Source organism: Populus alba, chromosome 7 (genome assembly GCF_005239225.2).
Source record: "Populus alba chromosome 7, ASM523922v2, whole genome shotgun sequence".
Lineage (NCBI taxonomy): Eukaryota > Viridiplantae > Streptophyta > Magnoliopsida > Malpighiales > Salicaceae > Populus > Populus alba.
The window spans coordinates 5,758,591-5,771,619 of record NC_133290.1 but is presented as its reverse complement, the minus strand read 5'-3'; the positions used below and the strand labels follow the sequence as shown (position 1 = coordinate 5,771,619).

General features: G+C 31.7%; 1 protein-coding gene across 1 annotated transcript; it reads right to left on the bottom strand.

Annotated features, from left to right (window-relative positions):
- Positions 1–330: 330 nt before the first annotated feature.
- LOC118047884 (CDPK-related kinase 5) lies at positions 331–5,605 on the bottom strand. The gene is made up of 11 exons (XM_035057305.2): positions 4,772–5,605; positions 4,136–4,266; positions 3,940–3,981; positions 3,704–3,812; positions 2,952–3,030; positions 2,556–2,852; positions 2,363–2,475; positions 1,653–1,760; positions 1,505–1,567; positions 1,239–1,406; positions 331–926 (listed from the first exon to the last, which is right to left on the bottom strand). The coding sequence occupies exons 1-11, from the start codon at positions 5,339–5,341 to the stop codon at positions 786–788; spliced, it is 1,821 nt and encodes a 606-aa protein (XP_034913196.1). The 5' UTR covers positions 5,342–5,605; the 3' UTR covers positions 331–785.
- Between the last annotated feature and the right edge of the window lie 7,424 nt (positions 5,606–13,029).

Sequence of the window (13,029 nt, the reverse complement as noted above, 5' to 3'; positions counted from 1 at the left end):
AAATTTAACCGGATCAACTACTACTAAGTTTAACATTAAACTAGGCTCAAATGAGATCACGAGTTAACAAATTATCGGGTTAACTCACTGGCCAAGTTTAATAATACTGAATGTTACACCCATGACATGACTTAACAAATCTTACTAGCAAAAGAAAAAACGAAAGACATCCAGACATTTGAGAAGAATGAAGCAACATACATTTGACAAGAATGGAGTCGCAATGGATTCTTAATACATTTTTTATGGATTAGTGTTAGTTGAACTATAATGTGATTAGCAGATTCTTAACACATTTACCATTATATCCCAGGAGAGAAAAATAAAACAAAACAGAAACAGAAACTTTCCATTAAACATTGATGTTGGCAAAGCAATGCTTTGCAGAATTAACTTTTGACTAGAAAGCATAAACGTAGAAATGATACATTTCAATCATGGACACAAGGACCAGTCCAATATGTCAGAACATCAATTTCTCCTAACCAGTTTAATAAATATTCTCACCTGCAACTAAACACTTACTTGACTACAGCTTTACAGTGGAAACTGTGAATGCCCATGCTACATTTGCCTAAAGTATCACAAGCATCACAATTCTAAAAGTATTATACAAGGTTGCGCCACAAAAATTAAATTGGTCTAAACTTCTTTTCTTCTCCCATAAATTGGAGGCAAATATACCTGTGTATCAGACCTGGGGTTGGGATTTCGGTGCCTCTCACCCATTTTCTTTTATTGGCAGCAGCCATATCTTGGAGCGTCTAAAATCAGCTTCAAAACTTCTATTGAGGTTTCGCAAGAGTCCTGCTAGATGCACCATGCAACAATTTGACAAATCCAAGGAAACTCAACTTTCCATCAGTGTGCCGGATCCAATCATGTAGAACAGCATGAACAGGAACAGAAGGGCCAAGGCCGAGTTCCTGAAAAATGAGATTGATTAGTCTCTGCCTTTTGACTTACCATATTCATGCCTTAATGCTTCAGCAATACAAGTTTAACACACACACAAACAGTGGCATAACATGCATTATGATTAGACCAAAAAGTCAACCACAACCAGTTTGCCAATAATTCATTTAAAGAACTGAAAAGTTGTTTCTAAGATGTATGGACCACTGGAACAGTTAAAACCACATCTACGATGCAGAATTTGAGCAGGTAAAGTAAATAACTGACAAGAAGCCTATGTGCAAAGAATTCTTTGTAGGGTCGGAGATAAGAGAGCAACATACTGATGCCAGCTCCTCAATGACAATGGCCCTGTTCCCATCCTTCTCAAACAGTTCATAGGCACAACGGGCATGTTGCTCCCATCTATCAAGGGCCTCTAGCTGATGGACACTTAATGCAGCTGCGGAAAATTCCTCAAAATCCATCCTTCTGTATTGAAGTGCATTTAGCTGTAACCAACAAAAACAAGCACCAGTTGGAATTGAAGATTAGAAACTGCAAAACCACAAATGACAATCTAAATAGCTCCCACAATTGAAACACCTACAGATGCTAGAAAATCAGGAATCCGTGACTCCTTCATGGCGTCTGTAAAATTTTTCATCAAGGTCTGACCATTAAAAAAAGTATTAGCATAACTAACGACAAATTAGCTAACAAGTAATAAAAATTAAAGCACTCAAAAAGCAACCAACCGTTTTAATATTTTCTAAGCTTATAGTGCCATTTTTGTTTGGTTCTAAGAGCACAAACTGCTCCTTCAGATAAAATAGCTCATCCACAGTCAACGTTTTAGATAGAGCCTGCCAAAATGCCAACAAAAAGTTCAGTACAAAATCGTAAGAGCGTAATCATCAAAGGTTGGGGCTACACAAAAAACTCCCAAGTAATTTGCTTAACGATAGCCCCAAATTGCTTGATAATAACCACTTGTAAGAATTATTACATGGCTGTTCAATGACAACCTTGTAATCCATAAACTGCATTTCTGGAGCCCATTAGAATCATTAATCAGCCAGTGCTAAGCTGGGCATATCTTTAGAGTTACAGTTACTTGTGATCCATAAACTACAATCAACATTAAAAGCTAGAGAATAGCAAAATTGAGGTGTACCAAACAAGTTCTGGCTAGCATTTCTGGCTCTAGCCATGTATACACTTTCAAAATAAAATATGATCTAAACATCTATGCATGAATGATCCAGTAAGGATGATATTGTCTGTATTAACTATTAACCCATAGTGACACCTTCACAACCACTCAACATAAGCACATGGAAGCAACATAGGAAAAATAATGACATAAGTTGAAAGGAGCTTTAAATGAAAAGTTGCACTTCACACTCAAGTAGGCAGCATCAAAGCACATTACAAAACAATCTCATTGGTAAATTGCATTACAAACCCTTAAAGCAGCTTTCCGAAGAGATGATGAGCGCATATAAGCCTTCATGAGTTTGAGTATGTGTATATCCAGAGGCACTTTAACCTCATTAGAACTTTTAATCCAAGGATGGCCTGCAACAAATAATAGCAAATATCAATTCAGATTCAAGAAAGCCAGCAGGTAGCGTTTGAACAGTGGTCAAGGCATTTACTTAGTGCCTGGGCAGCAGTCAATCTTTTTCGTGGGTCTTTATTCAATAGGCGCTTGACAAAGTCTTTTGCCTCGGGAGAAAGTGAAGGCCAAGGGGTCTCATCAAAACTTGGATCAGCTTTTAGAACAGCACGAAAGATCCCAGATTCAGTTCTGGCCCAAAATGGACGGCTTCCACACAACAAAATATATGCAATCACACCAATACTCCAGACATCAGCCTCTGTACCATAAGATCTATGTAGAACTTCAGGTGCTACATAGTATGCACTACCAACAATGTCATTCAACCTTTCATCTGTAAAAAGAGATATATTTTAGAAACCACTAGTGAATTCATGGAGCTATTGAAAACAAAGCAGCCAACTACATCTCAGAATAAAGAGCAAGTGCAAACCTGGCTTTACAAAATCTGACAAACCAAAATCTATGGCCTTCAACTGGGAGTCCTCATCCTTCGATGTGAACAAGAAATTCTGATACAGCAATCAGCTACACTTAGATAAGAATGCATGAATAACAAAATGCAACTATGCACGCAGTAAGCAAATAAGTAGTCAGTTTTCAACGAACAATTGTTGACCAATAAATTAGCAAAAAAGACCGCCAAACTTAAAGGTTGTTGTTGTCTTCTTCTTCTTTTTGTCTCAGTTTTTTCACTTTTAATTCCAGTAAAATCTCTAAAATCAAAAATCTTAGCAAAAGAGAGTACAAGTTATCACATGTTCTTCCTTCTTCCTGGTCATTTTCATGAAGTTGCATTCAGGTCAAACTAAACCTAGATGCATGTGATACCAAACAGGAAGAACTTTTTGATGCCTATAAAATTACAAAAAGATATCTCGCAAGGGGCACGCACTTATATTCCACTCATAGCTCAAAAAGGGAAAACAACAAGGACTCCTTAGAAGTCGCACTGGTCTTTATTATGCAGGCAGATTCAGGTGCTCCAGTTTCATACTCTGCCTCAAATAGCACAATTGATCCTAACTAAAAGCTAATGAATGAACAATTTGAAGAATTGGAAAGGAATAATCTTTCAAAATGCCCAGGCATGAGACTCTGCCTAAGGTAACAGAATATGACGCTCAACAGAAGCTGCAGGACAAAATGCAACTGGTTATGCATGTTAGTAACACTGAATCTCACCTCAGGTTTAAGATCACGGTGCACCACACCCTGAAGATGGCAAAATGCTACAACATTTAATATCTGTATCATGACAGCCTTTGCATCGTCTTCTGTATATTTTCCGCCTCTACAAGAAAAGAGCATCACTTGATTAGCTGTGAGCAGCTGACCAACTAACTCCATTAAATTCCAGTTCTTTAGTCCATCAATTAGATGAAAATGAACTAAATACTGGTATAGCTACTATTTTATACCTTGCAAGAATTCTATCCAAGAGTTCTCCTCCTTCACATAACCTGAAAAATGCATGATAATCACAACAACCCATTAAAATAGATGCCGAATACCATCAACAAAAATGAACTCAAAAGATTACGATCTTTTTCACAACATAACCATAATAAGGATCTAACATACGAAAAAAGAAAACACAGAACAATCAGCACTTACTCCATTACTATATAGACATTATCATGATCTTCATAGGCATCATAAAACTGTACTAAATTGTTATGCCCGTTCAATGCTCTCAGTATGTTAACCTCCCTTCTCACATCCTCAATGGCAATTGCTGTAGTCATCTAACAACAAAAACAAAAACCAAAATAAGCAAATGAAACAAATTGGCAAAATGCAAGAGCCAAATATCTAACACCATCAAGCAGCAAATAAAATAAACCAACCAAGACGGATCCAGCTGGTCTAGAAATTAACACAGCGACAGACTATTATCCATGTAGTTGAAACTTAACAACAGGTTTATCTTGATCAAAGTAATTTCCCCCCAACAATTTAGCTTCCCAAGACACTACATTTCATCATAATGCTAAATACAAAAACAGAAATCAGAAACCAACAATAAGATTACAGCACACGCTAAAGATCTACCGCGAATGCACAATTCAAATATATTATTAACTTTCTTTAAAAAAAAAAACTAACACCACATGCATCAAAGAAACAAATTAAGAAAGTAACAGCACACATATCCCCACAGATCTAACACACCAAAAACACTAAACTTGAACCATAAAATCACTCAATTACATAAAATCACCAACAAATTAACTAAAATAATAAAAATACCTTTGCTTTAGGGATTACTTTAACAGCAACTTGTTGTCCTTTGAGTTCACCTTTTTTAAACTTGGCTTGACAAGTATACCCAAAATGTCCTCGCCCTACTTCATCTCCAAGCTCATACTTATTTCCAAAATGCTTAGAGAATCCAAAGCTCTTAACTAACCCTGCCGCCTCCGCCTCGCCTCCTTCCGGTATCGTCGCCTCGTTCGGCTTCACGGATCCATGCCGCCTCGCAAGTACTGCCCGTATATGCTTCGCCGGAGACGGCGGCGGGAACGGCCTTTTAAAAAGCCTCTTCGGCGTCGTGTTCGCACTGGCCGCATTCCCCGCCGGAGATCTCGCTGGCGAAGACTTCTTAGAAAAGAAGTAGTGAGCCGGACTCGGGCTATAAAAATTGAAGGGCGATTTTTTAACGGATTCTAAGCCGGTAGTGTTGTTCTGATCGTTAACATTTGGGGTTCTGGGATCCGGTCTAGGTGTGTCCTTGGTAGGAATAGAGTTGTCCTTAGCTTGGATAGCGATGGGAGAAGAGAGAGTGGAGTTTGGGGAGGGTTTAGAGGTGCAGATACCCATTGTGTTAAGCCTCTCCCCAAACAGAGAGATTGTTAGAAAAAACACAGAATTGGAAATGAATTACTTAAAGCATTTGAATTGCAAGTGAGTTTTCTTCCAAAGGATTTTGGAATTTGAAAAAATAAAGAAACGTAAAGGAAACTGAAGTCTGCCTGTCTATGGTGATTAGAAAAGAGAGAGAAAGTGAGAGAGAGAGAGAGAGAGGATAGGGAGGGGTCTGTAACTGTAACTGTAATGTAATATGGTTAGATAGAAAGGAAGCAAGGACGGTGTGTTTTGTTGTGCTTTTTGTTAAGCATGGTTTCGATTTTTATTAGTTTTGTGATGTTAACAGATAAATAAGTTTGGACAAACCTCACATTAGCCCTCCAACTATCAAGAATGCGGTTCGACCCCATTCCTCTACATTCTTGAATTTTTATTTTCTCGAAGGCTTCAAATTAATATATATTTTTAATTATTTTAATGTTAAAAATAAAAATATATTATTTTAATATATTTAAAAATAAAAAATACACATCAATATCACAATTTCAAAGGCATTGATGTAATCAAACTTATAATCATATTTTGTATTCATACTATGTTTACATAATTCATTCTAGGATTGTAAACTGAAGTTTAGCTCATTTAAATCTTATTAAATTTATGCTTAATTTTTGCTGTGACTAATTTAGATTTACTTGATTAATAAGTGAGTAAATAAGTTTATTTGAGATTTTTATTTTTATTTTTATTTTTATCTTGGTATCCTCACACCTTTTTAAAGGATGAGATTAGTTTCGTTTTGAGTTCGTGATTCCCTCTCTTAATAAGTGCGTTTTCTGAATATCAAACTTTTATTTTCATCTTTACATTAATATAGCAGTACCTTAACCACTAGACCATCACTATATTGATGGGTTTTCATTTTCTTATTACAAGAAAAATAATTAAACAAAATAAAATATTAGAAGAAAAAACTGTAATTATATCTGTTACAATTAACTCGAGTACTTTGTGAATATTGGAAGGTCTAATTGAGAAAAGATAACTCTAACAGCGAAACTGGGAATAACTTGATAATTAGGGGATTAATTTGAGGTTTTCCCAACAATTTCTATCAGCTTTCTGCTTTGGAGGTGGTGGTGGTCCCAACGAGCAGAGTAAGTACACGTGGCACAATTTTGGAAGGGTTGTTTAAAACCCGTTTATTGTTAAGGTACAACCGTATTTTTTAGTTTTTTTTTTTAATTTAAAATTATTTTTATTATTATTAAATTTTTTTAATGTACTCATATAAAAATAAATTTAAAAAAATAAAAATATATATTATTTTAATAAATTTTTTTAAAAATTAATATTTTAAAAAACAACATTTCTAAATATACCTTATTTTATTACATGAATTTTGATTGGTACATGTTGTTGTTATGGGTTTTTTTTTGCCTGGATTAACAGGAAAGAGGGAAGGTTCCTAGATTTTATCTTAATTTGAATAAATTGAATTATTTTATTGATAATCTAATTTCCTTTTGCCTTCAAAAATACCGAGGTGGTACAAAAAGTCAAAAGCATTGCCGTTTTAATTGCCCGCCCTTATTAGGCAGCAATCAACCTCCTTAATTAATCTTTCTGGTTAGTTTAATTTGTGATTTAAAGTTTAAAACATGAAACTAAAGGGATCCAATCTTCAATATAATATAGTTGGAGGGAGGTCTAATTCGAAAATTAAAAGTTGAAGGACTTGTTCTTAAATTGCTTGAGGTTCAATAGAGGTTCGGACTATTTTTAGCTAATCTAAATCGTTAGATTTAAATTATACCGTCAAGATTTAGTATATAATAGATACAAACAACTTGGATCTTTATTATAATATTTTATTTCTCTCGTTTAAAATAATTTTTTGAATTAATGTGGAGATTTGAAATATAAATGATTATATTACAAGGAGGATATAAATTATGTATTGTACTTTGCTTGTGCAGAAACCAATAAAAAATGATTAGAAGGAGCGGCTTTATTCACATGAAATTGAGAGCAATTAATGAAGGAAAATTTCAACATTGTCACGGGTGTTATTATTATTATTATTTGCTGATATATTTTCAAAATCGATTGACAGTTAAATTGATGATTTTCACATGACACTAAGGTTGCGTCTATTTTTATGGTACAACTTTATTTTTTAAAAAATTAAATTTTATTTTTATTTTTAATATTTTTTATGCCATCAAAAATAAAATTTTAAAAATAAAATAAAATATTATTTTAATATATTTCAAAAAATAAAAAAAACAATATCTACCATAATTTTGAACATTAACTAAATCAACAGGGTAAATTAACTTGATGTGGAAGAGCTCTGTTCTTTATCATAACCAGGTATTTGTATGCTATCTTACTAGTATATATATATACTAGTATAGTGGACCATGTTTTGTAATTGATCAATTATAATTTTTTTTCAAAAAAAAAAAGAGTATAAAAAATACATTAAATACTTTGGGTCTAGCAGCAATACTAGACCCAATGCTATTAGGTTTGACAACCAAGTTAAACCCAAAATTGTCAAATTAGACCAATAGGACGATCATGAATTTCAAAAATTGTTGAGTTTGGCTGCTCGACAGGACTTAGCGCTATTGGATCCAATTAAATAAGAGAAAAGAAAAATATTTAAAAAGGCTCAAAATTTTTTTGGAAATATTTGAGTTTGGTTGAAAGTTAAACCTAATAGTGTTGAGTTTGGCTACCAAGCCAGACTTATAATCTATTGGAAGCGATTTTGGTTTAATTGCTCAGCCAGATTCGTGTTGGGTCTGATTGTCAAGCTACATTCAACAATTTTGAGCATATAAAACAGAAAACAAACATCACCAACAACATTTTTTAATTATAAAATAGTAAAGACCGATCCTATAACGTTACAGTATCGTCTATAATATAAAATATTCTATATTTATAGTGTGATTCACCGTACAACAAGATTATATCCATAACACATGCACACAGTATTCTTCCCACACTTTGTAAAAATAATATAATGTATATATTTAAAAGTACATGTATGTTATCTTTGAACGAAGACGTCCAGGCACTGGATTTGATGCCTTATTGTAGTCGTGGCCCAGCTTATGATTATAAAAGAAAGTCAACCAATTACAATGCATGTAGACTAGTGGGGGTACAGCAAATCTAAGGTGGCCATGTGACATACGATATGTCATTGAAGTAAACAGATACGGTTTTGTGAAATGCAGAAACCATATCAATATAGTTTGGTGAAGACCCTTCAATTTCAATCCGTTCATGACTTTACCGATTCCGGTCATGGTTGTAAATATTATTTTTTGAAGTAAGTTTTATTTAAAAATATATTAAAATAATATATTTCTTTAAAAAAATATATTTTTAATATTAATATATCAAAATGATTCAAAACATAAAAAAATACAAAACTCGAGTTGAATTCACAAATTCTCTTTTTTATCAACTATGTAATTGGGTAATATGGTTGAAAATATTTTGTTATCTAAAAATATATTAATTTAATATCTTTTTAGGTTATTTTAGATAAATAAAACATTTTAAAAATCATTAAAATACAATGTGCCTTAATCATTTAGCTAAGGAAACATTGGTATTTATTATTAATTTTTTTTTTGTGAGGAACCAATGATCGGAATTTTAAATTTAAACTCCATGTTATAGTGGGGGGGCAAAAGAAATCATGAAATTAAATTCCTCAAGGAGATTCATTCTCATATGTCATCAAGTCTATAGTACTTGGTTGTAATAATTCAGATTTCAATTCCTACAAAGTTCACACATTACTTTTTATCAAAATTCTTGTAATGGAACTTTAAAATTATCAAATAAATTTATTACTACCGGTTCCAAGAACATAGCAAAACAACAGTGAAAAAGTTTTTTAAGAGTATAATAAATATTGTTTTTTGAAATATATTTTTAATATTAGCATATTAAAATAATAAAAAAAATACATAAAAAATTAAAATTTTGCAATTTTTCAGACTAGCGGTCCCGATCCCAAACACACCTCAATTTTACCATTTACCACATAATTCTAAAGCTTGATTTCAATCTGAAACTACATTCATTATCTGCCTGCCCACTCACATGCTATCATCATAAATTCATTATTCAGCTCCCCACTTACAACCTGCCATTGAACTCATCGCACTCTCCCTTCACCTTCTTGCCCTACAAAACTTATCCATACATGTCATTCTCAGAATTAGTAACATTAATTTATTTAAACTTTATCAATAACAACATTGCAAGGCCAATAATAATAATAATAATCAGAGTGATGGTGATGATAAGGTGCAAGAAAAAAACAATCTTGGAATAAATTAAGGAAATCCCACGTAATAAGTTTAAAAAAGATGGAAGATTCTTGGATTAATAAATGGAAGAAATGGTGGGATTTCAAATCTCTCACCCCCCGAAGTATTAAAAGAGATCAAATCTGAACGTGTAATTGAGGCGTGCCGGCGAAGGCATCAATATCTTTCTAGTGATCATTGAGATTGACTACGATACGGAGCATTGCTGGATAATAATACAAGATGCCCAATATTTTCTTATTATGGATTCGATCCTTTCCTCCATTGTTAAATCAAAAGGCCTTAAATACTGCGTGGATGCTTGGGGTAGCTGAATGAATTTATAGCAGCAAGTTGATTTATGATAAAATTGGAAAGGATTGTGGTGTTTGTCGCAAAGAATAAAAAAAAAAAAAAAGAGATAAATGAGAGAAAAAGAGAGGAGAGTTGCTTGTCAAATAATAAAATATATGTTATAGATGGATTTATTTATTGATTTAATTGATGGATTTAAATCTGTTAGTATTTTTGTTTATAAAAATAACATGTTATTATATTACTTTTTTATTTATTTTTTTCTTATTATAATTCTCTTATATTGAAGAAATAATTTCACCGATATATATTTACCAATAGCTACTATGAGATCATATTCGATTGACAACTAAATTACAATCACTACATGGTTTTGATTGATTGGCATTTCTTATAAGATTATTAGTATTATTTCAACTGCTAAGGTAAAAAATATTTTGATTGATGTTTTTTTATTACATTCAAATTATTATTTTTTATTACGTAACACTCCAGCTTTAAATGTTATAAAATATAAAATAAATAGCAAATATAACATTGATCAAAATAACATTAAGAAAAAAATCAACTCGTGCTAATAATATGAAAAAAACATCGTATTGTATTACGATAAAAAAATAAATACTATTTACAGTATAATAAAATTTATCATTAAGATATAAGCTCTCATCAACTTTGTTCTTAGCCATATCGATGAACTTTTAGATAAATATATAATTTGTATATGATATTTAATAGTTAAATTATAACGAAAACTAGTAAAAACAGCTCAAGTAGATATCGTGTCCAGCCACTACGACGTCGTCAATGGAAATATTTGATTATATACACAGCACTTTGTCTGGCACGTGGTTCTGCCATGCTTTTTATACTGTGGCCGTGCTGAGGAAGGAGGAGAGAAACATATTCATAGCAGAAAAGCTGCCGGAGGTAGCAGTTGAATAAGGTATTGACTGCTGTGGCCGTGCATGATGGCGATGATGATGATGATGCTCATCTCTTTTGGAGCCAAATCATAGTGGAAGTTGGTGCCGGATAACTCCAAGGAAATAAAATCACTGTAACGAACACAAGACCTCCCATGGTGGATCCAGGAAATGACACTTTATTTGAACTAAAGCCTCAGTGTGACAAAATGCAATTAATTTGACTTTACTGAATGACAGGATGGTATAGCTATATGATGCATGATTAGAGTGTTTTGTTTTTGTCGTTCAAAAACTATTTTTAAGAATCTTTAATTTTTTTTCAAATATAATTTTTATTGTAATATTATAATATATTGATATTAAAAATAATTTTTTTAATATATTTTAAAAAATAATTATTATCAATTCTTGCTAAAAGCATTTGAAATTTTAATTATTTTACCAATCAGTATATATATATATATATATATTTAGCTCAATGATTTATATAAACAAATACGTGTCTGGTCAACCTGAAAGTACGAAGAAATTGTTTTTTTAAATGACCCTTTGTTGACATCATATAGAAAACCTTTTTGCAAGTAAAATTTTCTTTCTGTAGAGGAAATTTTAAAACATAATTTTCCCATTTAACCAAATACATAGGAAATTGCGTCTAGTTAAGAAGGTTGGGTTAATTATACCCCTAATTCCTTAATCACTGAAATTCAAATATTAAATTAATTTGTTTTTGTGTTTCAAAATTTTTTTAAAAAAATTTTAATTTTTTATTTTAAATTAATATTTTATTGGTATTTTTAAATTATTTTGATGTGTTAATATCAAAAAAAAAATTAATATATATTTTTTTAATATATTTTTAATAAAAAATATTTTAAAATATATTCTCAAACATGAAGAGATGATGAGAATAAAATTCTCCCTGAACCCCTAATGGCGGATAGATGGTCAGCCATTGATGAGGAAAGATGAATTAAATATCCCTTTTATGTAAAAAATTGGATTGACAATTCCAAGTTGATTTGTTTTTTTTATATATATAAAAAAAGGATTTGTCGGCTCGGAAAAGAATCTTTGCGACCCTGAAACGAGTACAAATTAATCTGTTTCTTTCTTTCAATAAGTATAAATGTTTATTTGTTTTCAAAGCCACTACAAGACATCGAATTTGACCACCTTATTATATAGTATGGTCATCGCGGGCATAATAAAAAAAATATATTGTATTTTCTCAAGTCCAAACGAAGATAAAAACCAGGAGAAATAAGCTTAAAGAAATTAAGACGAGAGAAGCTGTACACTTATTGGATAACTTGAACTGCAGACAATAAAAGAGAGAGTCCCACCTATCATTGCACATGCGGTCTCACCTACTCGAACATGAATTTGAGTGTGGTCCTTTCTTTCAAATGAAATTGGTGAAATTAACAGTTACTTTGAATTAACGAAGCATTTGATAATTGATATACTGCATGCCCCTTGCATATTCAGCCCCACGAGACTGCTCCACACAAAATTAAATCTGTATATGATTTTGGGGACAAGCTGAGGGCATGCATATCATGCTGACTAGGACAAGGTTTCGGCATGATTCAAAGAACTATCTCCACTCATTAATTAAATTGTTATGTGAGATTTTAAAAATATAATTTATATTATTTTTTAGTATTTTTTTTAAGTAAAAATTTTTTGGTTTGAAATTTACACAGACTCATATTATCTTGTACTTTATTTTTATCAAATAAACAAGATAATGAGATTCAAACATATAATTGCTTGATTATTAAGATTTTGATATAATATTAAAAAACCCAATTCAATATATAAAGCTAATAATTTAAATTATTAAATAAAATCTTAAAATATAATTTATATTTTTTTTAATATATAAAGCTAGCTGAAGAACCAATCTAAATGCGGAATGACATGCAATAGCTGCGCATAGCTTCCAAAACCATTGTATATATTTGCTGAATATATTTAAAACTGATGCCATGTTTAAGATATAATATAAGTAAATTATGTTAAATCAGGTTAAAAAATCAATTCAATTTAAAAATGATTTAATATATGATTTATATCATTCACTAATACACCTATTTAAAGAAAAGAA

Coding starts and splice junctions, on each gene's coding strand:
- LOC118047884 (XM_035057305.2), bottom strand. CDS start 5,341: ATGGGTATCTGCACCTCTAAACCCTCCCCAAACTCCACTCTCTCTTCT. Junction 2,853..2,951: donor GTCAGATTTTGTAAAGCCAG/GTTTGCACTTGC, acceptor CTCTTTTTACAG/ATGAAAGGTTGAATGACATT. Junction 2,476..2,555: donor GACTGCTGCCCAGGCACTAA/GTAAATGCCTTG, acceptor TATTTGTTGCAG/GCCATCCTTGGATTAAAAGT.